The sequence below is a fragment of the Perkinsus marinus genome (assembly GCF_000006405.1).
Source record: "Perkinsus marinus ATCC 50983 genomic scaffold scf_1104296937140, whole genome shotgun sequence".
NCBI lineage: Eukaryota > Perkinsozoa > Perkinsida > Perkinsidae > Perkinsus > Perkinsus marinus.
This window is the reverse complement of record NW_003213889.1, coordinates 677,984-698,145: the sequence shown is the minus strand read 5'-3', so window position 1 is coordinate 698,145 and position 20,162 is coordinate 677,984. Positions and strand designations below refer to the sequence as shown.

At 44.6% G+C, this 20,162-nt stretch overlaps 8 protein-coding genes across 8 annotated transcripts; 2 read left to right on the top strand and 6 right to left on the bottom strand.

Moving 5' to 3' along the window:
* Positions 1-323: 323 nt before the first annotated feature.
* Positions 324-947, bottom strand: Pmar_PMAR023481 (vacuolar ATP synthase subunit g, putative). Its single transcript, XM_002783313.1, has 3 exons — positions 834-947; positions 698-791; positions 324-645 (listed from the first exon to the last, which is right to left on the bottom strand). The coding sequence occupies exons 1-3, from the start codon at positions 923-925 to the stop codon at positions 463-465; spliced, it is 369 nt and encodes a 122-aa protein (XP_002783359.1). The 5' UTR covers positions 926-947; the 3' UTR covers positions 324-462.
* Positions 948-2,303: 1,356 nt separating this feature from the next.
* On the top strand, positions 2,304-2,744 carry Pmar_PMAR023480 (chaperonin containing t-complex protein 1, delta subunit, tcpd, putative; the record flags this gene model as incomplete). The annotated part of the gene is made up of 3 exons (XM_002783312.1): positions 2,304-2,432; positions 2,463-2,598; positions 2,671-2,744. The coding sequence occupies 3 exons, from the start codon at positions 2,304-2,306 to the stop codon at positions 2,742-2,744; spliced, it is 339 nt and encodes a 112-aa protein (XP_002783358.1).
* A 528-nt stretch (positions 2,745-3,272) lies between these two features.
* On the top strand, positions 3,273-4,447 carry Pmar_PMAR023479 (hypothetical protein). The gene is made up of 5 exons (XM_002783311.1): positions 3,273-3,496; positions 3,684-3,766; positions 3,814-3,960; positions 4,013-4,262; positions 4,308-4,447. The coding sequence occupies exons 1-5, from the start codon at positions 3,452-3,454 to the stop codon at positions 4,398-4,400; spliced, it is 618 nt and encodes a 205-aa protein (XP_002783357.1). The 5' UTR covers positions 3,273-3,451; the 3' UTR covers positions 4,401-4,447.
* Positions 4,448-6,381: 1,934 nt separating this feature from the next.
* On the bottom strand, positions 6,382-7,339 carry Pmar_PMAR023478 (Glutathione S-transferase, putative; the record flags this gene model as incomplete). The annotated part of the gene is made up of 5 exons (XM_002783310.1): positions 6,382-6,546; positions 6,654-6,755; positions 6,806-6,952; positions 7,005-7,150; positions 7,264-7,339. The coding sequence occupies 5 exons, from the start codon at positions 7,337-7,339 to the stop codon at positions 6,382-6,384; spliced, it is 636 nt and encodes a 211-aa protein (XP_002783356.1).
* Positions 7,340-8,052: 713 nt separating this feature from the next.
* On the bottom strand, positions 8,053-9,039 carry Pmar_PMAR023477 (Glutathione S-transferase, putative; the record flags this gene model as incomplete). The annotated part of the gene is made up of 5 exons (XM_002783309.1): positions 8,053-8,241; positions 8,368-8,469; positions 8,561-8,707; positions 8,758-8,912; positions 8,958-9,039. The coding sequence occupies 5 exons, from the start codon at positions 9,037-9,039 to the stop codon at positions 8,053-8,055; spliced, it is 675 nt and encodes a 224-aa protein (XP_002783355.1).
* Positions 9,040-9,865: 826 nt separating this feature from the next.
* Pmar_PMAR023476 (Glutathione S-transferase, putative) lies at positions 9,866-10,996 on the bottom strand. Its single transcript, XM_002783308.1, has 5 exons — positions 10,889-10,996; positions 10,686-10,840; positions 10,470-10,616; positions 10,266-10,367; positions 9,866-10,108 (listed from the first exon to the last, which is right to left on the bottom strand). The coding sequence occupies exons 1-5, from the start codon at positions 10,968-10,970 to the stop codon at positions 9,920-9,922; spliced, it is 675 nt and encodes a 224-aa protein (XP_002783354.1). The 5' UTR covers positions 10,971-10,996; the 3' UTR covers positions 9,866-9,919.
* Positions 10,997-12,042: 1,046 nt separating this feature from the next.
* Positions 12,043-13,022, bottom strand: Pmar_PMAR023475 (Glutathione S-transferase, putative; the record flags this gene model as incomplete). Its single annotated transcript, XM_002783307.1, has 5 exons — positions 12,043-12,231; positions 12,365-12,466; positions 12,541-12,687; positions 12,738-12,892; positions 12,941-13,022. 5 exons carry the CDS (start codon positions 13,020-13,022, stop codon positions 12,043-12,045), a joined length of 675 nt encoding a protein of 224 aa, XP_002783353.1.
* A 2,209-nt stretch (positions 13,023-15,231) lies between these two features.
* On the bottom strand, positions 15,232-16,726 carry Pmar_PMAR023474 (Myosin heavy chain, clone, putative; the record flags this gene model as incomplete). Its single annotated transcript, XM_002783306.1, has 3 exons — positions 16,568-16,726; positions 15,334-16,265; positions 15,232-15,269 (listed from the first exon to the last, which is right to left on the bottom strand). The coding sequence occupies exons 1-3, from the start codon at positions 16,693-16,695 to the stop codon at positions 15,232-15,234; spliced, it is 1,098 nt and encodes a 365-aa protein (XP_002783352.1). The 5' UTR covers positions 16,696-16,726.
* Between the last annotated feature and the right edge of the window lie 3,436 nt (positions 16,727-20,162).

Here is a 20,162-nt window from a genome sequence, read left to right as displayed (position 1 = left end):
ATATGAGGAGGGGTCGATACATCCTAATACGATGGTATATACTAATGCATTGTAATACTAATTGTTAGTTCTTAAGAATGCATTCGAATAGGGATTTCTATATGCTATCACCACTAGAATAATTTTTGAGTGGCACTACAGAGATAGAATCTACCAGTAGTACTAGTAGAAGTAGTAGTGGTGGTAGTAGTAGTAATGGTAACTTCGAAATAGACACTTTGAGAAGATCACAAATGGAATAAAGTCAGCAATACGGTTACTTTATTGTATAATACCAAATGAATCCTCGTGTAAGTAACGAACGCAACAAGACCAGTTAATAGTACAACAACTGCACATAGTGCCGAGTTGTGAATACTCCTAAAGATCGAATCACTCATCAACAACAATGATAGCAGTACTGAGGAAATATCAATAGTGTCAACTATTCACCAGTGGCATCAATCTCTAGTGCTCAGAGCTTTACATGGAAAGGACATCGACCTGTATTCTGCTGAGCTCAGGGGTGACATCCAATACACGATCAACCATGTACTTGACGGCGACCTTGGAGTTCTTCGTGTACGCAGCGTGAATGGCGTCAATATCGGCCTGAGTCTGCTTGGCAAGCTCCTCATCCTCACCACCAGAAGTGCTCTGAAGAGCCTGACAACAACAAGGGTTCAAACAATGACTTAGTCGTGTGGTGAAGCCTTACAGCATAGTCACGGTTGAATTTCTCCTCCTCCTTAGCACGGAAAGAGGCGACCTCGTCCTGAGCGGCGCTCTTGGCTTCACGCAGCTTCTTGGTCCTGAAATAGAAATGTGAGAGGAAAATGTTGAGAAATGCTGACCTGTTCTCTCTGGCACGGCTAACGTAAGTGTCAGCCTCCCGCTCGGCCTTCAAGAGCTGCTGAATAAGTTGTTGGGACTGTTGGTTGGCCATGGTAGTGGAAAAGGTTGTTCGTAAAAAAACACAAGTTGAACTGTAAAAAATGAAGCAAGTTAGCACACATAAATATGTGCTCCATAAAGGTAAGTTAAAACCATGAACATACCAATACAAGGGAAGGAGAAATACATAGTAACCGCTACAGGGCACAAGTCGGGCCTGGCTGCGTCGATGTCTTAGGCCGCAGCTTAACGCTACACTTGCTATCTTGATACTACTTGTGGCTCCTCAACTAATTTATTCCTAAGGCCTATTTTACAAGCGTCCTAATGTTAGGATTTAAACCTATTAGACTAAGGGTAAATGACGTTCACGATGTTCCCTTTCCTAGTTGTATAATGTTTTACGTTGTGTTTAATTGCCGTTAGGAATCCTAATATCCTCAGTTAGCACATCCTTACGTTAGGTAAGGACGTCTTTAAGTATAGGATCCTAACGTTAGGTTAGGGAAATCCTGTGAAATAGCCTTAGTTAGGTAAGGACGTCCTAAGGTTAAAATCCTATACGTAAAGACGTCCTAATCTAAGGACGCTTGTGAAATAGGCCCCTCAGTTTAGGTTAGAACTTTAGGATCCTTACCGTTAGGATTTAGGATATTAGGATGCCTTTATCCTCAAAAACAGGCTGTTAGGACGTTCGGCTTTCACAAGCTATATTTTTAGGGTAATTTTCATCCTATACGTAAACTTTACGTATAGGATGAAAATTTACTCGTATTACGTAATTACGTCGTAAAGACGTCCTAATCTAAGGACACTTGTGAAATAGGCCCCTTATCTCAGACTGACCAAGCTGATGCTGTAGTCATTTATAATGACTTCCTTCAAGAGAGCTGCTCGTGTAACTCAACAGACTGCTTCCAATAAGGGAGACACTTGATTTGATAGTTCTAAGACCCGCGATGTTCGTGGTTTGAAATGTTAATAGCAGCTAAGGCGATAGCAGGTGCTGTTAGGACTAGGGGTATAAATCTATGATAATAAAGAGTACCCGAGCACGTCTTGAAGAGATAGTTTTTGAATAATCTTCATTCATATTTCCGCGTAGTGCACTAGTAAGCATCGATAACCATTGGAGTTTCACCCGCGATATGAAAATATTTCACAACTACTGCATACCGCGTTTTTCACAGAGTTTTACGCCACTTCACGTTAAACGGGTGAAACTCCATTGATTAGAAGCTTAATCGTTGATAATAAGAATCGGTAAGTAGATCGAATTGATAATGGAAGTCAATAAGGCATAGTCCCAGCGTGCTTTCAGGCATGGATAAGATGATCCATGACGGCACTGGGGAGGTGCTCATTACTAACGATGGTGCTACCATTCTTAAGGAAGTGAGACTAATTAACTCATACCACGCTTCGTTGAGATGTCTGTGATGCATCATCCCACTGCAGCAGAGATGCTTATCGAACTGTCGAACAAGCTGGCAGGGGATGGTAGCGTTGTAGAGATAAATACGACCTCTGTTGTGGTAATTGCTGATGTTGCCCAAAATGTAATACTAGGGTAATTGGCATGGTCTTAGTTATTGGACTGCAGCATACACCCTAATACAAGTAGTGATGGCTTCGTCTCGGCCTCACAGAAAGCTGAGTTCATTCTTGAGGACATGAGCATCTCGATCAGCTTGGATGATAGGGACAGCCTTATTACCAGCATTAGTGAGAATTCTCATACCACACTTCCTTCACATCGTCATAGGGACGTCTCTAAACTCGAAGGTCGTAGCTCAGTCCGCAAGCCTTCTGGCTCCAATGGCTCACCCGGTGGTGGGGACACTCCAGTGCCTTTCGTTGAGTTATGTTAGCCCTCGAGAGGGAGTTCGTAGCTGTTGTTGATGATGATGTCCATCCCTGGTCCTGTTGTGGCCCCCGACGACGATATAATACCGATGATTTGGGAGCCTGGTGATTCACAACTCGGCACTGGAAGAGGAGGAACCCACTCAGTGAAGTACTGGATTGGCATAATCCTTTTTGTGAGGCGTACTCACTCGATTGAGAATAATGTTCATACCACACCTTTGTCAGATCATAGCGTATATCATCCTTATACCAGGGCTCACTATCAACCTATATAGCTACAGTTTCTTCGGTACTGACATCACCAAATCGACTCTTACTACCATCACATTACTCTGGAATGATGGCTACATTGTACCTGCAGTACTCTTGGCCTTCTTCGCGTTAGCGGTAGGAGAAACTCTCATGAGGGCGGCCCTTCGCTGGAGTATGGGGTGTAGGTACCTGCCATAAAGCTGTTATTATGGCGACTGTCGGTTTACTATGAGAGCCCAGTATTAATACACATAGTGCAGTACATCTCCAAGTGGGCTACTACTGATGCGATCGTAGTGGCATTTCTGATGGGCTTCTTGTCGGAAGCAGTGGACGTGGGCCTGATGTGAGTACTCATCTATTTTCGCATATCTCCGCTCAGGGTTTGATTACTACCAAATTGCATCTGGGCTTCCCATGCTTCGTCGGCTACTGCCTAATCTCAACCGCAGCGGCAATGTTGGTCCATGCATCTCCACGAGACCGAGTGGATAACTCGAGGGTGAGCCTGAATGTGCAGGGATTCATCCAACTTTGAGAAATACCGTTACATTGTGTGTGATAACAAGGAGGTGGCATCTACATGGGAAACTGATTGAAGAATGTGTTCCTCACCTTGTGAAAAATTCAAAATGAGTTCGGCCTCCCGCGTACATGTATGGCTATAACCCTTGAATGATCCTACCCAGATAAAGCCAGAGTGGCGTCGTGGCCTTACGTTCGGTATCAACACTATGGCACTGGTCAGCTGGGCTGTCGCATCGCACATTAAGTAGCAACTCTAATGAGATGAATCATCTCCTTGATGGTGTCCTTCAGCTTCTGTGCTTTGGCCATCACACTCAATGGAAAAGATATCGATAAGAGAGACATAAGCCTTTGGAGTGCCATGACTATCCTATATAAGAATCATCCCATAGCATTGCCAGTGCTAGGCGTGTTTGTATGGGCCTTACCAGCCCTAGAGTGAGCCCTACTGATCTACGATGGATCAAGGATCTCGCTGATGACGATTCAGGTCGCTATTGTGGGTAGCAGTATGTGCAGCTCCCTCTCTAGCAGTGAGGGTGTGTGCGGGAGTCACCATGCATATACCTATTGGTCGCTCCTGTTGGGGTCTGGCTAGTTGGCTGAGACAACTAAGATTCTGGCTTATGTGGGATGTTGCTACAGTGAGCATTATTGTTATGAACTCAGCACTGAACTCAACCGATAAGCTCCGATGTGAGATATACTGGCTGCCCTATTCCTTATGGTGGATAGCAACGGTAGTAGTCTTATCATAGTTGACTTGGTAGTATCGTCCATTGCAGGTGCTAATGTACGGTGGGAGGTCAGTGGGAGACGACTACCTTAAATTGGTAATCTCGACGATACAAGGAATGCCCATTCTGGCCGAGCGATGACATGTTACGTTGCCTAGTAGTAGTTGAATTCGGTGAAGTTTAATATGTTATACACATTTGATCGCAGTAAAGTTATTTTCCGGACCCCATCGCGGTTTTCTTGTTACTATTTTTCTCCCGAGGCTAGCCTTTTTTGCTACTATCATGTCGGATATCACGGATGATCTCACAATTGTCAGTGAGTTGGCTACAGCGACTCCCATTCCCGAGAACCAGTCGTCCTCAGAGCTTCTGAACTGCTCTGTGTGCCAGCAACCGGGCCGAAGAACGGTATAGTGCTGTCAACCAGTGCGACGGTTCATTGCAGCACTCAGATCCCCCTGCCCACCTGTGGACACCCTATATGCCACCGATGCCGTCAGCTTGCATTGGAGCCTACTATTCAGTGTGGAGAGTGTGGGCAAGTCTCGGCTGTTCCGGTGGTGGGAGACGATGAGTCCCTGGCTTCTTCGTCGGGATCGGGATCTGATTGGAGGTATCACCCCTGAGGTCCTTGCACGTCACCTTGTACATTGTTCAGTCACGAGCATGCTGATACCAAGAAGAGCAATACACTATTGTGGGTATCAGTGGCAGCTGGGGTGTCAGTCGCCTTTGCTACCTGGGCTATAGCAGCCCATCTTGCTAGGGGTAGGAGGAAAGGAGCCCATCGGAATGTGCTCGAGGGAAAGGCACGCTCGTGGCCGTTCCGGGTAGGTCCGGGTGGATCGTCTTTTGATATATCGCTATTGTTATTGACTACTGATATATACTATGTTGTTTACTATCATGAAGTTGTATATATTATGATTATTGTACATGTAACTCTAAAGTAACTCTGTCATTGCCATAACCAGATACATACATCTCCTACTGTATCAGTGCCTACGATAAGCTACTCGACTCTCGCCTACCACACCCGAGGCCGAGCTGTGATAGCAGCACTTGTTGCCTATTCCCGGTTCGCTAGATTGAGTTGAGCAGCACAATCGTCCTACACTACTCATGTATAACCGTTATTTTGTTATGACCACAAGTTGCGTTGTTTTAGTAATGGATAAATTATGCGAACTAATGATGGTATGAATAGTATTATCAATAAAACTGATACATCAGTATTTATAACCATTTACTGGTTATTCTGGTAGCCAATACGAATAGAGCATTAGATAAATATTGGCCATCAACAGCAGAGAGGGTAACATGCCTGTTGCAAATACGCTATCTGAACACTCGCAGACCTATCTATGACTCATATGATAAAAAGGCTGGGAGAAGGAGCACGCTCCTAGCGCCTCACTGAGTACAGATGCAAGCCTCGGACAGTGTGAAAGTTCAGCCGTGGCTGAGCTAAGTTAGCTCAGCTAACCAGCGTTCACAATTGGATGGAGTCTCGGAACGAGGGACTCACCAGCAGACTTTCTAGCGAAGATATATGTATGTTCGCGGCAGTTTGCTGCCAGTTGCGCTGTAACGGTAACAATCTCACTTGAAATGATTTCGTCTACTGCACGCTAATGGTGAAGAATCGTACGTAGTATCTCAACGGCAATGTGACTGTACAAATTCTCTCCTACCAGGCGGTATGACATGTCATCTACTGGTATATTGCAACCGTTTTTGTTTTTATGGAATTATGTAACAGCTTACATGAGAATCTCTCGCTCGGTTTCTGAATCTGCGCCTAATTCCGGTGCACGGTACTTCTCCATAGAGAAAGCAAGCTTATTAAATAGGGCCATTCACAACGCTTTTGACCTGAATGACTCTGGATACTTCTTTCAAGAGTAAGCCGCGTCACGAATTGTTATATACCTACCGACACCAACAGAACTACGCGTATTATATTGAACGGGTGAAATTAACCCGTGATTTACCCCGTCCTCATATCAGAGTCATCTCAATTATTCAGCCGCAACACAACATATGAGCTTTTTCAAGTCCACGTCATCATGAAGCTACTCAAGACTACTGATACGCATAACTACTTGAAGCCAGAAAATTATGAACTAGCACCAACTTCGCGTTTTTCTTTCCACTGCACAACCCTAGGATCAGCATAAAGGTTAGACTTGACACGCTGTAGATTCGTATAGGGATCGCACAATGTCGCCGGAAAACCATCGATGTAACCACTGGTGAAGACCTCCATCATGTTGGTGAGCAACTGAATAACAGCCCTAGATACTCAACAGCATATGCAGTACAGACCACACGGCGTGAACGGCTTGGAAAGTCCATTTCCGCAAAAAATGGAATAGGTATCGGGCTTACCAGATCAGCAATTGTCATTTCACCACCTGTAGCGAACTTCTTGTCACCAATCATCTCATCCAACTTCCCGAATACGAAAGGGATTTCCTCTTCAGCAAGAGCCTGCGAAACGCTACAGCTGTGAAGTCGGTACAATGCACGCGCCCTCAGACTTTGCGAGTTTTCATCTTCATCTCCTCGTCCATCTTCATAGTAGCCGCTAACTTCACATGAGTGTCCTTGACCATGTCCATGAGCTCGTCAATACGTAGACGCTTCATCAAGTCAGATTGAGGGTAGAGGCCGGCAGAAGGGTTCAACTGCACGAAGACTCGTCGGCTCAACAGGAGGGCAAGAATCGCGCAGACTTACAGATCCCACATAGCGAAGGATGGCGTATCCCTGAGTTATCATGGTTCCATCCTTGAGTTCCAAGACGGGAACTTGACCAAGTGGGAACTCGGACTTGATAGCAGGGAACTCCGCGAAAGGGATTCGACGATCCTTGAAGGGAATACCTACGACTCGTAGGCTACGAGGAACAAATATGATCGGATCGAATCAACATATCCCTGAAACGCTATAGAATCAGGAGTATAACGAATATCAAGCCACTCAGCGAGATACTTACCCGAGACGGCAAACGCCAACCTGATAGGTTCGGCGGCGCCAGGGACATCGAAGTAATGAAGGGTGTACTCAGCCATGGAGGAACAGACAAGCAGAGACTACTTGGAAAAAGCTACTCCATCACACTAGGTCTTCATCAAGCCTCCATTCAACAGTATAATCTCGATAAGTGTATATCATGACCGATGCGCATACAGAATTAGATGTGTGCATCGTTCGTGATTTGCACAGAGCGTTTCAAAGTTGCGTAACGTCTCACTCACTATGAATATAGAGGGTGAGTGAAGATTTCACCACGCGAGGTGAATAGCCGACTATGGCACTGAGGGTATGGGTCATTCGCAGCGTTCTCTACGCAAGGTCTTATCGTCTTGCTTAGGTCAAGATAGATCAAGATTGTTTCGAGTCAATTCTTGATTCTTCCCTCGAAGATTCGAACAATTCATCAAGTTATCCCGAATATCGTCATTCCAGAGGAGTTACGTCACATGTACGATTCGAAGTGAGTGAACCTAGTACTAGATCCGTACTGATGTGTAACATACCTCGACATGGTTCATCAATTTCAGACTTGCGCCAGTGCTCGTAGATAGACTGTAAAGCACTACTTAGAATCTCTCACGATAAGTGCTTTGATATTAGTCATTTTACGAGCATACACGCTGCACTTTGAATGGGAACCCACCAACTTCTGCAAAATGAACAACACAACAACACGAGTGTAATTTGAAGAGATGAAAATTAACTAGTCAGAAGATTAACTATCAAGTGGTGTGTGAAGACTGACCATTTAGAGAGCCACACTCTCAGCAACAGCTGGGAGAGACTTCACTTCGCGATTTTCGCGCCACAGCTTCACAGCAGGGTTGGCTGCTACCAACGCCTGGATCCTTTGGAGCTTCTCATAGGGCTTCAAAATGGATAGAGGAGTGCCCAGATGTGCGAGGTTGAATATGAAATCTAGTATCACGAAGAGCATCTGAGAGAATAACGAGTATAAACTACCACGTAACGATACGAAAACACATTAAATCACAACAGACTGAACAAGCAACTGATATGTGATAGCCACAAAGAATGAGCCTATCCAGGAGCCGATTCTTACCAGGTCGGCAATCGTGAGATGGTCTCCAGCTGAGTACTTATTATCTCCGATCATGCGCTCTACTCTTTCAAAGTAGAACGGGTAAGTGGTATTTGCCAACTCCTGAGAAGTAAAAAGCAATCAATTCTGGAATTCACTGAGTATACCACTATCAACTCTCACCGATGAAATCAGATAAAAAAATACACCTTACTGAAATCGCTGCATCCCTAGCGGGGCCATCAGGCATGATCTTGACAAGTCTTGTCTTCTCCCTCATATCAGCGAAGGTTTCCAACAACTCATCTATGCGTAATCTCTCCATAGGATCAGTAGGGTACAAACCATACGATGGACGCAGCTGAAACAATCACGATTTGAGATGCATCGGAGAGATCCATTTCTGCCTACCGTTGCCACATATCTTAAAATGGCATAACTCTGAGTCGCCATTTTGCCATCAGGGAATTCCAAAACGGGTAGTTGGTCGAGGGGGAACACGTGATTAGGCTTCAAAGTCTTCGCCCAATCTTCCTTCGTTTCACGAATATCTTCGAACGGAATACCTAAGAACTCTCATAAAAATAGAGTGTAGAGGAACTGAAGCTAACCTTGAACTGCGAATGTCAAACGGATAGGTTCTGCTCTAGCAGGCACATCGAAGTAATAAAGCTTTAGAAGACTGTTGGACATTATGAAGAATGATATTCTACTAAATTCTAAGGCACCATACGAATTGCACTCATATATATCTATTGTACTAAACTGACAATAATCCGATTAATGAGTAGTGAACGTATTGCGGTATTAAAACGTATCTTCACTAGCACACATAGCTTGTTTCAGCTAAAATTGAGACATAGTATCTGCTTCACAAACTTAGATAACTTTTCTCGCAGCTGCATTGATTTGATGTTAACACGAATACGCTGAGGCAAGCATGGTTCGAATAGTGAGTTGAGTAAGATGGCGAGAACGAGGATGCATTAGATACGAGCCTGGGGAGATTCACATACAACGGTCACGGGACAGTGCGTAGTTATTGAGTTATAGTTGAGTTGGTTGAATTGAATCAGCTAGGTTCGGAGATTGCGTAGACTCGATAGCATCCTGTCATCTGGTTTACGCGAACTAACTCTGTTCAGATGTTGCCTTATGAACTTTCATTCCAGCAAGGGAATTCATGCCAACGTTTCCTTCCATCATCGTTAACAATAATACCACCAATATTGTCAGGTTATTATCAACGGACAAATTGGGCATCCGATGGTTCGAAGTCTCCCAGTATACACGACTTGCACACCATACACGGTTCGTAAGATGAGATTGAGACTTGACGATCACACAGAAGCAAACTGTGGCTCAATTTAACTGCTCTACACGTGACCTAACAGTCAAATTGAACAGATTGTCTGCGGTAGATCGTGCGACTTTTCCCTAGTGTGCTGTTTTCGAATCAGTTCCTTCACATCACAACAATAAACAACACAACAACGATGCGACAATGGTTGTAGAAGTTGAGATAAAAAACCATCTACAAACCAAAATATCAAGCGATGCTTTCAAAGAATATCTAATGAGCAAAACTCTCAGCAACAGTAGGAAGGGGCTTCACTTCGCGATTTTCGCGCCACAGTTTCACAGCAGGGTTGGCCGCTACCAAAGCCTGAGTCCTTTGTAGCTTCTCATAGGGCTTCATAATGGATGGTTGAGCGTCCAGATTTGCAATGTTGAATATGAAGTATAATATTGAATCAATCTCCTGAACAAATCAGCAAATAACAAGTGCAACGTGGCGAAACAACTTTGCAGACAATCACCCGAAACATCACGAGGATCAAACGCCGCGAAATTCAACTCTCAGGAAAAACGAAATTGAATCGAACTCCCTGGAGAATCTCGGCCGAGACTTCCCTTACCAGATCAGAGATTGTCAGGTGATCTCCAACCGAATACTGGTCGTCCCCGATCATACGCTCAACTCTGTCGAAGTAGAACGGATAGGTACTGCGTGACAACTCCTGAAATTCGAAAACTGATCTGCTCTGAACATACATATTACACTGCATACTCATCACAATTGAACCAGCACGTCACGAGGGTACTAGCAAGCACAAGCCTACCGATTTCGCAGCTTCCTTGGCAGGGCCGTCAGACATGACCTTGACAACTCTTGTCTTCTCTCTGATATCGGCAAAGGTATCCAACAGCTGATCTATGCCTAGTCTCTGGATAGGGTCAGTGGGGTAGAGACCATATGATGGGCGCAGCTAAAACAAATAAACAGACTAACGAATGCATTATTAGAAAGCTGATGTAAACTATGCAATCCACCTTACCGTAGCCACATATCTCAGAATAGCATGACTTTGAGTCGCCATTTTGCCATCAGGAAACTCCAGAACGGGCAGTTGGTCGAGGGGGAACACATGAGTCGGCTTTAGGCTCTTCTTCCAGTCTTCCATCGAGATACGGTGATCAATGAAGGGGATCCCTGTAACGCCACATGAAGGTATGCTAAGCTGCGAGAGTTAGAGGCTACCTTGGATTGCAAATGACAGACGAACTGGTTCCGCCCTAGCAGCCAAGTCGAAATAATGAAGTTTGAGCAGATTACTGGACATTGTGGAGTAAGAAATTGTCAAGAACTCCGAGACGCTATGTGACATAGACTAATATTCGTTATATAGCTGACACTCGAACATCGCTAAAAACTGAAGATTAACCGAGGGGAACACACAAACATCTAAATTGTCATGCGGAGATCTCACTAGCAGAAATAGCTATCTGCAGCTAAAATCCAAATACTTCACTAGATGCTCAGACTGCAAAACTCGGTGAAAAATTGTGTATTGTTAACGCCGCATTCCCGAGTCGAGCGGCAGAACATATATCAACGAGCTTCAGATAATTCCCGGGGGAACTTCACGATTGAGCAAAATTTGGGTGAAGAAATCCACCGACTTTGCGGGGTATGGTAGTAGTAATCAGAGATTGAATACTTCGTGGATGAGTCATCCAGGATGACTCGAGCCTTGGATTTACGAGCCCTGTCGCAAGTTTGCGCATCAGTGCCTTGTGAATGGTTAGTGAATCTAGTGTGAGGCACCCTACGTGGAAAAAGTACAGTTGTAGCATTAACCACTTTAGTAAGCGAAGAGACAAAGATTGTGTTGCGCTGAGACACGCATGACAAACTTCTGGTAATCTCATATCGCGCAACGGTGGAAATGGTTTTACCAAGGCAAATCTTGGGGTGACATAAAAACCCACCTGGAGAGAATTAGTGAGACGGGAACTAACCCCATCTAAGATCTATAAAGTAACGAGTATGTTCGTTTCACCTTTCTGAGTTTCTGAGCCTGTAAGGCTTTTATGATGGAGGAATGAACCCCTCCAGAAGTTCATAAAGTAATGAAAATGTGTTTCATTTAGGGAGTTGCTGACCGACAAAGACTTTTCAAAGTTAAGTACGAGCAACTATTCCCAGATAAGCAACAACAGAGTCGCGGACAGCACTAACTTCAGGAATTCTTGATAGTAGGACACAAACACTTTGATGATCATGCTCATACACAATATGTTCGCTTGCGTTTAGAAACCTCGCCACATCACTGATAAACAACGCAACAAAATATGAAATTTGTAGAATTGAGATGAAAATCGGCTACAATCGAGCTGCGTTACACAGCTTATCTAATGAGCGAAACTCTCAGCAACAGCAGGGAGAGGCTTCACCTCACGCTTCTCGCGCCACAGTTTCACAGCAGGGTTGGCCGCTACCAAAGTCTGGATCCTTTGGAGTTTCTCATAGGGCTTCAACATGGATGGCTGCATACCCAACTTGGCGAGGGTGAATATGAAGTATAATATGGAATCGATCATCTGAGGAAATCAGCAAATACTAAATGTAACATTCTAAGCAAGCAAACCGATTATTCCAAGGAGAGAATTAAAAATTTCCTCGCATACTTAACATGAATAATAAGATCCAACCAAGACACTGAAGTCTTCTTACCAGATCGGCAATCGTGAGATGGTCTCCAGCTGAGTACTTATTATCTCCGATCATGCGCTCTACTCTTTCAAAGTAAAACGGGTAAGTGGTATTTGCCAACTCCTGAGAAGTAAAAAGCAATCAATTCTGAACTCTTCGACGAATCAGACAGACTCAACAGACAATCACAAGCCTACCGATTTCGCAGCTTCCTTGGCAGGGCCGTCAGACATGACCTTGACCACCCTTGTCTTCTCTCTGATATCGGCAAAGGTATCCAACAGCTGATCTATGTGCAGCCTCTCAACAGGGTCAGTGGGGTAGAGACCATACGAGGGACGCAGCTGAAACAATCACGATTTGAGATGCATCGGAGAGATCCACTTCTGCCTACCGTAGCCACATATCTCAAAATGGCATAACTCTGAGTCGCCATTTTGCCATCAGGAAATTCCAAAACCGGTAGTTGGTCGAGGGGGAACACGTGATTAGGCTTCAAAGTCTTCGCCCAATCTTCCTTCGTTTCACGAATATCTTCGAAAGGAATACCTAAGAACTCTCATAAACGAAAACTCCATCATCCGAGTTGGAGCTCACCTTGTATTGCGAATGACAGACGAATAGGCTCCGCTCTAGCGGGTATGTCAAAATAGTGAAGTTTAAGGAGGCTGCTAGACATCGTAGCGAGGAACGAAATTCTGGTAAACTACCAAATACTCATATGTATTCTTCTAACTAAAAACTCGACTTAGAACATGAAATCAGATTTACTAACAAATGCAGCTAACTTCAGCTGAGCCTCAGACATGCTGCTTCGACACAACGACACGGCTAATTCTGTCTACTACGGTCTACGATACAAAGCGCAGGATTCATCGAGATGCATATGTGCATGGAAAGTAGAGCACTGTCCCAGAGCAACCATCGGTAACCGGTGAGGGAAGATTAGTCGATGACATTGACCGGGATCCTCCAATATCAGTTGATTTGCAATCAGCCTATGAGTGTGGCATCATCCGGATCTGCTACCGGTATGTTGGGAAACAACATTCGTTCTATACATCGGGATTGCACAGCTGTTTCCATTGCACGCGACGAGTGTGGGACGAAAAAGTGTAAAATCTTCGTAGTACCATCCTCGCAGAACAAATGATGAAGTGGTGACACGATAACACAACCATCAAGTAAACAAGAACGTGATTCGTGAAAATGTCAAGTCATTCGCATACTCAACTTAGATGTACTCGGCTGCCGAGGCTTTCGTTTATGCTGCATCCAAACTGCTCTTCATTCCTTCAAGCCTCATACACACCGACAAGGAACGCCTCCCTCCCTCTCCATCGCGCCAAGATACCGCGGCACGCAAACGCATAGCTTCTCCCCCTTTTCATAGAGCGAGGTATTGTAAGTTTTCCTCCACTCCAAGCTTTCCTGCTGTTATTCTCTCCACAAGAATAAGAGTTGTAACTTTTCCTTATGCCTACTACCTTGCGTTCCCCCAGTAAAACAGACACCGACCCTGACCTAGGTATCACAACACCTATCAATGTCATCACCGAGGTCATTGAGTTCACCTGAGTCACTCCAGTCATGGTATGAGCTAGATGGAGGTACACGAAGATTTTACAGACTCAATATAACCTGCATGATGCAAAGCTCCATTAAGTATTTTCAGAATGTCAGCTCATAGGGATGGACTGAACATTATAAGATGTGTTTGAAATAGTCGAAATATCTGGAAATATAATACCAGATAGTTCATTCTATACCTATTCTCGTTTCCGACACTCTCCTCAGCGAACACGTGTAATCTGGAAGCATCTACCGGGAAATTAGAACCTATGTTAGAAAACTAGATGTGGGTGTGAAGTGAGGCCACTCTAGAATATAGCCAAATATTGATTCCTTTTCTTGTGCTGTAGCTAAGCCTACAATAGTAAATCGACTCCTGCTAGAAATTCGCTCTACTCTCGATCATTGAGACTCTCGAGATCCCTTCGAGACACCTCCAAATAGTGTTAGGAAACATGCGCATGGTCAACTACATGTCTGGTGACTATATCAAAATTTTGAGGAATTTCGCACTGGTTTTTACTCTTTTTTTGAGTGGAAACAGAATTATACACGTTTCACATGGTAGACTATACGAGTCACAAGTGAAACGTTCATCAACCTTAACCAGCAAACAAATAAGAACAAAGTTTTTACTCTAATTCTTGTGTGAACTCCTGTAATCAGTGAGGATACTCCTGATTTCAGCTTAGGAAACCAAACATACAATCCTCAAACACAGATTCCAAAAAACAGATGAAACCGATAAAGGGCCCAAATCCTCGGACTCTTCAGGGCGTGAATGAATGCATGAGCATACGCATATCGAGGAAGATATACACATGGTCAACTACATGTGTTGGTGAGAATACGAAAACTTTGGGAGATTTCCTCGTTGATTTCTGTCAACTGCCAGCAAAATTCCATAATTAGTGAGGAAACGCAGCGGAGGGAAGCGAATACATATTCCTCCAACACGAGTGATAGCGAGCAACACTCACCGATTCTGACCTTGAAGAGCGTTGGCAATACCATCACTGCAGAAGTGAAGCCCTGGGGTGAAGTGAGGAAAACTACTGACCATTATAAATGGCTAATGAGATCTCTCACATCGACGAGGAATACCAACCCAACCCCTTTTCAAAGTGATAATTGTACAATGCGCATGCTCTCTTCTCCTTAGCCCTCCGTAGATTCCGATCTCAAGAAGAAATCTGTGAGTTGCCTTTGGACCCTCGGTCGGGTCCCTCCATACAGCCTCCGCCGTTTTAAAGGCACTTCTGGGCATCTCGATACAGTCTCTACTGCATCTGAATCACTTGACAACTCCACCACCACTACCGAGTCCTCTCCTCCTTCTCTTTGTGGAACATAACTGCATGTAGATCCCCCAGGCCCCACGTGATCGTCCATCCTCGCCACTCGAGTGCTGCTCTCACTCTCCAACAAGTCGCCAAGTAAATCCTCAAGTGGACATGGGTCCGACGATGCCTCAGTTGCCGTTCTCTTCAATTTGGGCAAGGGGGCCGCCACAACGACAGAATCCTTCACCGAACCCGCAGACTGAGATGGGTCTACCACCCGCGTCGCGTGCCTTTTCAGCACAGCCCCATTACTCTGCGATGACTGATTCTCCTTACCTCCCGAGACAAGCGTTCGCATCCTCTGCAATACACTCTGGTCCTCCTCCGCCTCTGCTCCTCGACTAAGCTGCCTCTCCAGCCCACGTTTCATCACCCGTTCATGGGCGGTCAACCCAACACGTTTTCGCTTCCCTACGGGACTTCGGCGGCATTTCGTACGAGCCTCTTGTAACTCTTCCTCGAGTTCGTTCAGTTGCATAGTAAGACTCTCGAGATCGCCTCCTGGTTGCCTATACGTGTCCAAAAGCTGTTTCCACTCCACCTCCACAGCCCTTATTAAAACATCGATATTCCTATTATTAACTATATTATCCCTTAGTTGTCTCATCTCACTCCGGGGTTCTCTCAAAGGCATGTCCATTTTCACAGCATCCTGCATTTGTCGTAACTCCTCCAATTTCATTTGCATATCATGTTCAACCGTATACACCTTCTCCTCAGCAGTTTGCCTTTCCCGCTTAGTTCTCCTCAAGCAACCTCTGAGGTTTTCCAATCTCATTTCTCCACATCTACACTCCTCTGCTAAACTCTCACTAGTCGTCTCCACGGATTCTATCTGTGCCTCGATCTTCCCAGAAGCCTTTTCAACATCAGCAATCTCTGCTAACAGCCCAGCAACAGTATCGAGATCATGAGGAAGCAAGTGGTCCTCTAGATTCTGCACCTCTGGCCGTAACCGTACCGGCTTGCACTTCTGCTCAGCTTTACACTCTGGGCAGGTCGGGGACCTGAACAATGAGTGTGTTTACCGCAATTTCATCAAAATGATTATGCTACCACCGTCACTTTCTATAGAGGTTTCACGTGGGAAAATTTGCATATGATCAACTACACGTGTAGGTGACATTGACAAGATTCTCATGAGTTTGTGTACTCAAATTTGTGTCTAAACTTCTTTAATAACTGATGAAACTTCTGCAATCAGCAGAAGTAAGTATGCATATATTCCAACACTGCTCAGCTTAGTCGAAATCGAAATCCTAAAGGTTGTGAATACTGTGCGATCGGATACTTTCAACAGTTTACTCACCTTTTCATCCAGCGACTGAGGCACGCCTCGTGATAGATGTGTTTACATTCCGTTGAAACAAGTTGACCAACGTTCCCTCGAGAATCTATCGCCCCTACAAGCTCCATACAAATCGAACACGTTGACATCGGCGATGATATGCACCCCAACCAAAGTACTGCATCGATCACTCTCAGCTCCTCACCAATGAACGCAACAGTCTCTAAAACCCTGAGGGGTATTTGATGATCACTCTATCGTCTAGTAGTTGTGTCCTGTGGAATCCGTCTGCGCAATCGGTCCCACCTAGCTATGGCTAGTAGGAGGTTGTACTGTTGCTGTTGTGTTCATCCTCTTCCTCCAAATAGTAACGCTCTGGTTAGTGTCAACGGCCCGACGGGTGATCATATTGACGTTCTACTTGAGTGTAGAGGAAGGGGAAATATCATGTGTTGTAACAACGTTGGATTCAACCGTTAATGAGAGAGTGCCAGAGTGATGGTAAATATTGCCGCTACCGCTCGGTGGTGAAATTACGTTAATTAATATCATACCTCACTGTAGCGATGGACCCAGTGTAAGGATTGATAGTGAATGAAGCGGAGTCGACACCTCATACATGGTGGGGCCGTATAAGAGGCACATGCTACTTCTTAATCATGACAAGTTCACCCTTCACGATGGGAAGCAGAACAACTGTCGTCCCCTCTTAAGAGATCCGGCTGATGGGTTGGTTAGCCTCTACAGTATACTACTACTACTACTACTACTACTACTACTACTACTACTACTACTACTACCAATACTACTACCAATACTACTACCAATACTACTACCAATACTACTACCAATACTACTACCAATACTACTACCAATACTACTACCAATACTACTACCAATACTACTACCAATACTACTACCAATACTACTACCAATACTACTACCAATACTACTACTACTACTACTACTACCAACAATCAGTGAGTTTTCATAACAACAAGATTACCGCAAGTTACTCTGATACTATACTCAACACCATGATAAAGGGAACTGTACTCACTGTCGTTATCAACTCACTGTAGAGGCGGCGTGAAAAGTCGCTGAGAAACTCCCAGATTTTTCAAGATGTTCAAGATTAACAAGCTCGCTCGTGGTAGCAAGTCGTAGTCGTAGATGTTTTCATCCCCATTCCGTAACCTTCGCACTGTAGTGAAACCATTGCTACGTACCGTTGAGCCGCTCCTTCCTCCGCGGGTTCTGTTTCTTTGTCGGACCGGTTAAGGCTGTTGATGGACCTTCCGCTGGTGGCTCGTATAATTAATAGTATGTTGGAGGTTCACCCGTGATATGAAAAACACATTTCACGACTATTGCATCCCACGAATACCGCCGAGTTTAACTCCACTACGTAAAACGGGTGAAACTCCATTATACGAGTCACCAGTAGAAGGCTCATCAACAGCTTACATCAACAGTTTTATTACATAGTGTAGAATTCTGTTCCCACTCCAAAAAAGATTAATCTCATATTTTCAGTATTGAAACAACTACTTTATTATCATACTCCGCTGAGTTAATCAATGCTCAATCGACCCTACGCCGTTTTTGATATTTTAACAGTTTCTTAAGGAAATGTTCTCTTTCTACTTTTTCATCGTATGTTTTTGATGAATTTTCAAGTGATAATACCAATGACATGCTGTGTTTTCTTCAGCTGAATTCTGGAGTCGTCCACACTGATTATAGAAGTTTACAAACGAATTTGGGTGAAATTGGACACCGAGGTTGATGTGTCCAAAAAGCGCTGACGCGAAAACCAATTAGAATTTGCCGAAATTTCCCCCCAAAAAATATTTTCTCTATCATGTACATACTTATTATCTTATAGTTTTCTTATGATGTTATCTTATAGTTTTCTTATGATGTTATCTTATAGTTTTTTATGATTTTATGTATGGGTAAGATCGACTTCGCCAGCGCACTCGATAGAAAAATTAATCTCGACGACACGCGTCATTAGTACAATCAATCTTGCCGGCATGTCTGAAGTAAGTTCAATTTTCACGAAATCGATGAAATCGCTGATAGTATATTAAATTGATCTTACTGAACGCGAAATAGGCCTTTAAAAGGTGTACTATGTGTTGATGACAATATGAAATTTCTGAGGCAATTTTTAAGTCTTATTTTTGATTTCTGTACATTTTTACCAAACTGAAATATGTGAATTCCTAGCTTTGGAAACTCTCGAGCTCAGGTGAGGAAAGCGAGCACATATGTTTCAGCAATGGACGTCTGTCTAGTGAATAGAAGGATATGGCTATGTCGTGGGAGGTTGTGCAGTGCCCCAACATGAGTAGTAATCACCTCCTTTTCCTCGTCCCCTCTGATATCACCATAATTGAGGAGAAGAATAAGATTGCCAAGAAGGTCATGTTTCCGCTCTTCCACTGGCGTTATTAAAAGCTTAACAAGCATGACCTGTACAACATCCTCAGGCGCAAGTTCGATCCCTCGGCGAGTGGTCCGGCTATAGACATCTGCCGTAGGAAGTGTCCGTTGCAGAGTTGTCGCTCAGAACGGCCTGCTACCAGGACTTGTATTGGGTGTTAGTCTACCCTGGTGCAGTCTCAGGAGCTACAACTACCTTCTGTGCGTACTTTGGTACTATATGCGGCCGTATTGCTGAGTGGGCTGCGCGGGAGGTGGGCGGAAACTGATCGTGGAAGGGTGTTGCGAAATTTGCCGGCGAAGGTTTACTACAGGCCGAAGACTGATGCCTCAGAGGAAAAGTAGTTTTAAAGGATTAGTAATATAATGAGCAAATAGTATGGTCAATGGTGATTGCTTTTGTTGGACTCCCCCATTCTGGAGTGGCACTGTTGAGGGGAATCCCCTAAGGGGGATCCCCTCAGGGTACCACCTTCGACATAGTATGAAGGGTACTAATAGGGTCTGACATAGGGTAGGGTACTACTTCATGACATATTGTTTTCCCGCATATCGTACCTCGTCGTGTTTACGGGCATCAGTTGAGGCTGAATATAGAGGCGGGGAAGTTCATTAGGGGTGGTAATTAGATATGGCTACTAGGGTTAAAGGGAATCACGTGGGCTTGTAGACCCTGTGGGAATATCAACTATAGAGCGGGGTTTTGTCTCAGTCTCATGATATCGCACTACATTCGCAATCACTCATGTGCATAGGCTTGGAAATTCTCCGTAGATAGCCCCCGTACGCATGGGGGTAGCACCCCAATCCAGTCACGTTAGCTGCGAATTGGAGGTGTATGTGGGGTCATGGTTGTCGTGTAGGGGTAGATGGGAGTAGCCCCGATATAGTAGTAGTTTTCCAGGATGTGGAGTCCCCCTAGTTGACCACGATGTTACCGAGATGCCGGTTGACCATGTGGGTGGTGAAGTGGTGGACTGTAGTTGTGAAATAGAGTTTCCGACACTCTATAGGTCCCGAGTTCGATCCCGGCATGATGCCTTTTATGCCAATATATCAGGTGGGTTACTCTCCTTCCCGTCCAGGGGTTTTTTCATTACTGTTATGCCTCCTTCTCAGTACGAGGACGGGGACCCATCTGGCCTCCCACAGCAGCAGCAGCAGG

Coding starts and splice junctions, on each gene's coding strand:
- Pmar_PMAR023481 (XM_002783313.1), bottom strand. CDS start 925: ATGGCCAACCAACAGTCCCAACAACTTATTCAGCAGCTCTTGAAGGCC. Junction 792..833: donor AGCCGTGCCAGAGAGAACAG/GTCAGCATTTCT, acceptor TTTCTATTTCAG/GACCAAGAAGCTGCGTGAAG. Junction 646..697: donor AATTCAACCGTGACTATGCT/GTAAGGCTTCAC, acceptor TGTTGTTGTCAG/GCTCTTCAGAGCACTTCTGG.
- Pmar_PMAR023479 (XM_002783311.1), top strand. CDS start 3,452: ATGTTGGTCCATGCATCTCCACGAGACCGAGTGGATAACTCGAGG. Junction 3,961..4,012: donor TGGGCCTTACCAGCCCTAGA/GTGAGCCCTACT, acceptor ATGACGATTCAG/GTCGCTATTGTGGGTAGCAG. Junction 4,263..4,307: donor CCTTATGGTGGATAGCAACG/GTAGTAGTCTTA, acceptor CGTCCATTGCAG/GTGCTAATGTACGGTGGGAG.
- Pmar_PMAR023476 (XM_002783308.1), bottom strand. CDS start 10,970: ATGTCCAGTAATCTGCTCAAACTTCATTATTTCGACTTGGCTGCTAGG. Junction 10,841..10,888: donor TCTGTCATTTGCAATCCAAG/GTAGCCTCTAAC, acceptor GTGGCGTTACAG/GGATCCCCTTCATTGATCAC. Junction 10,109..10,265: donor ACCTGACAATCTCTGATCTG/GTAAGGGAAGTC, acceptor TGATTTGTTCAG/GAGATTGATTCAATATTATA.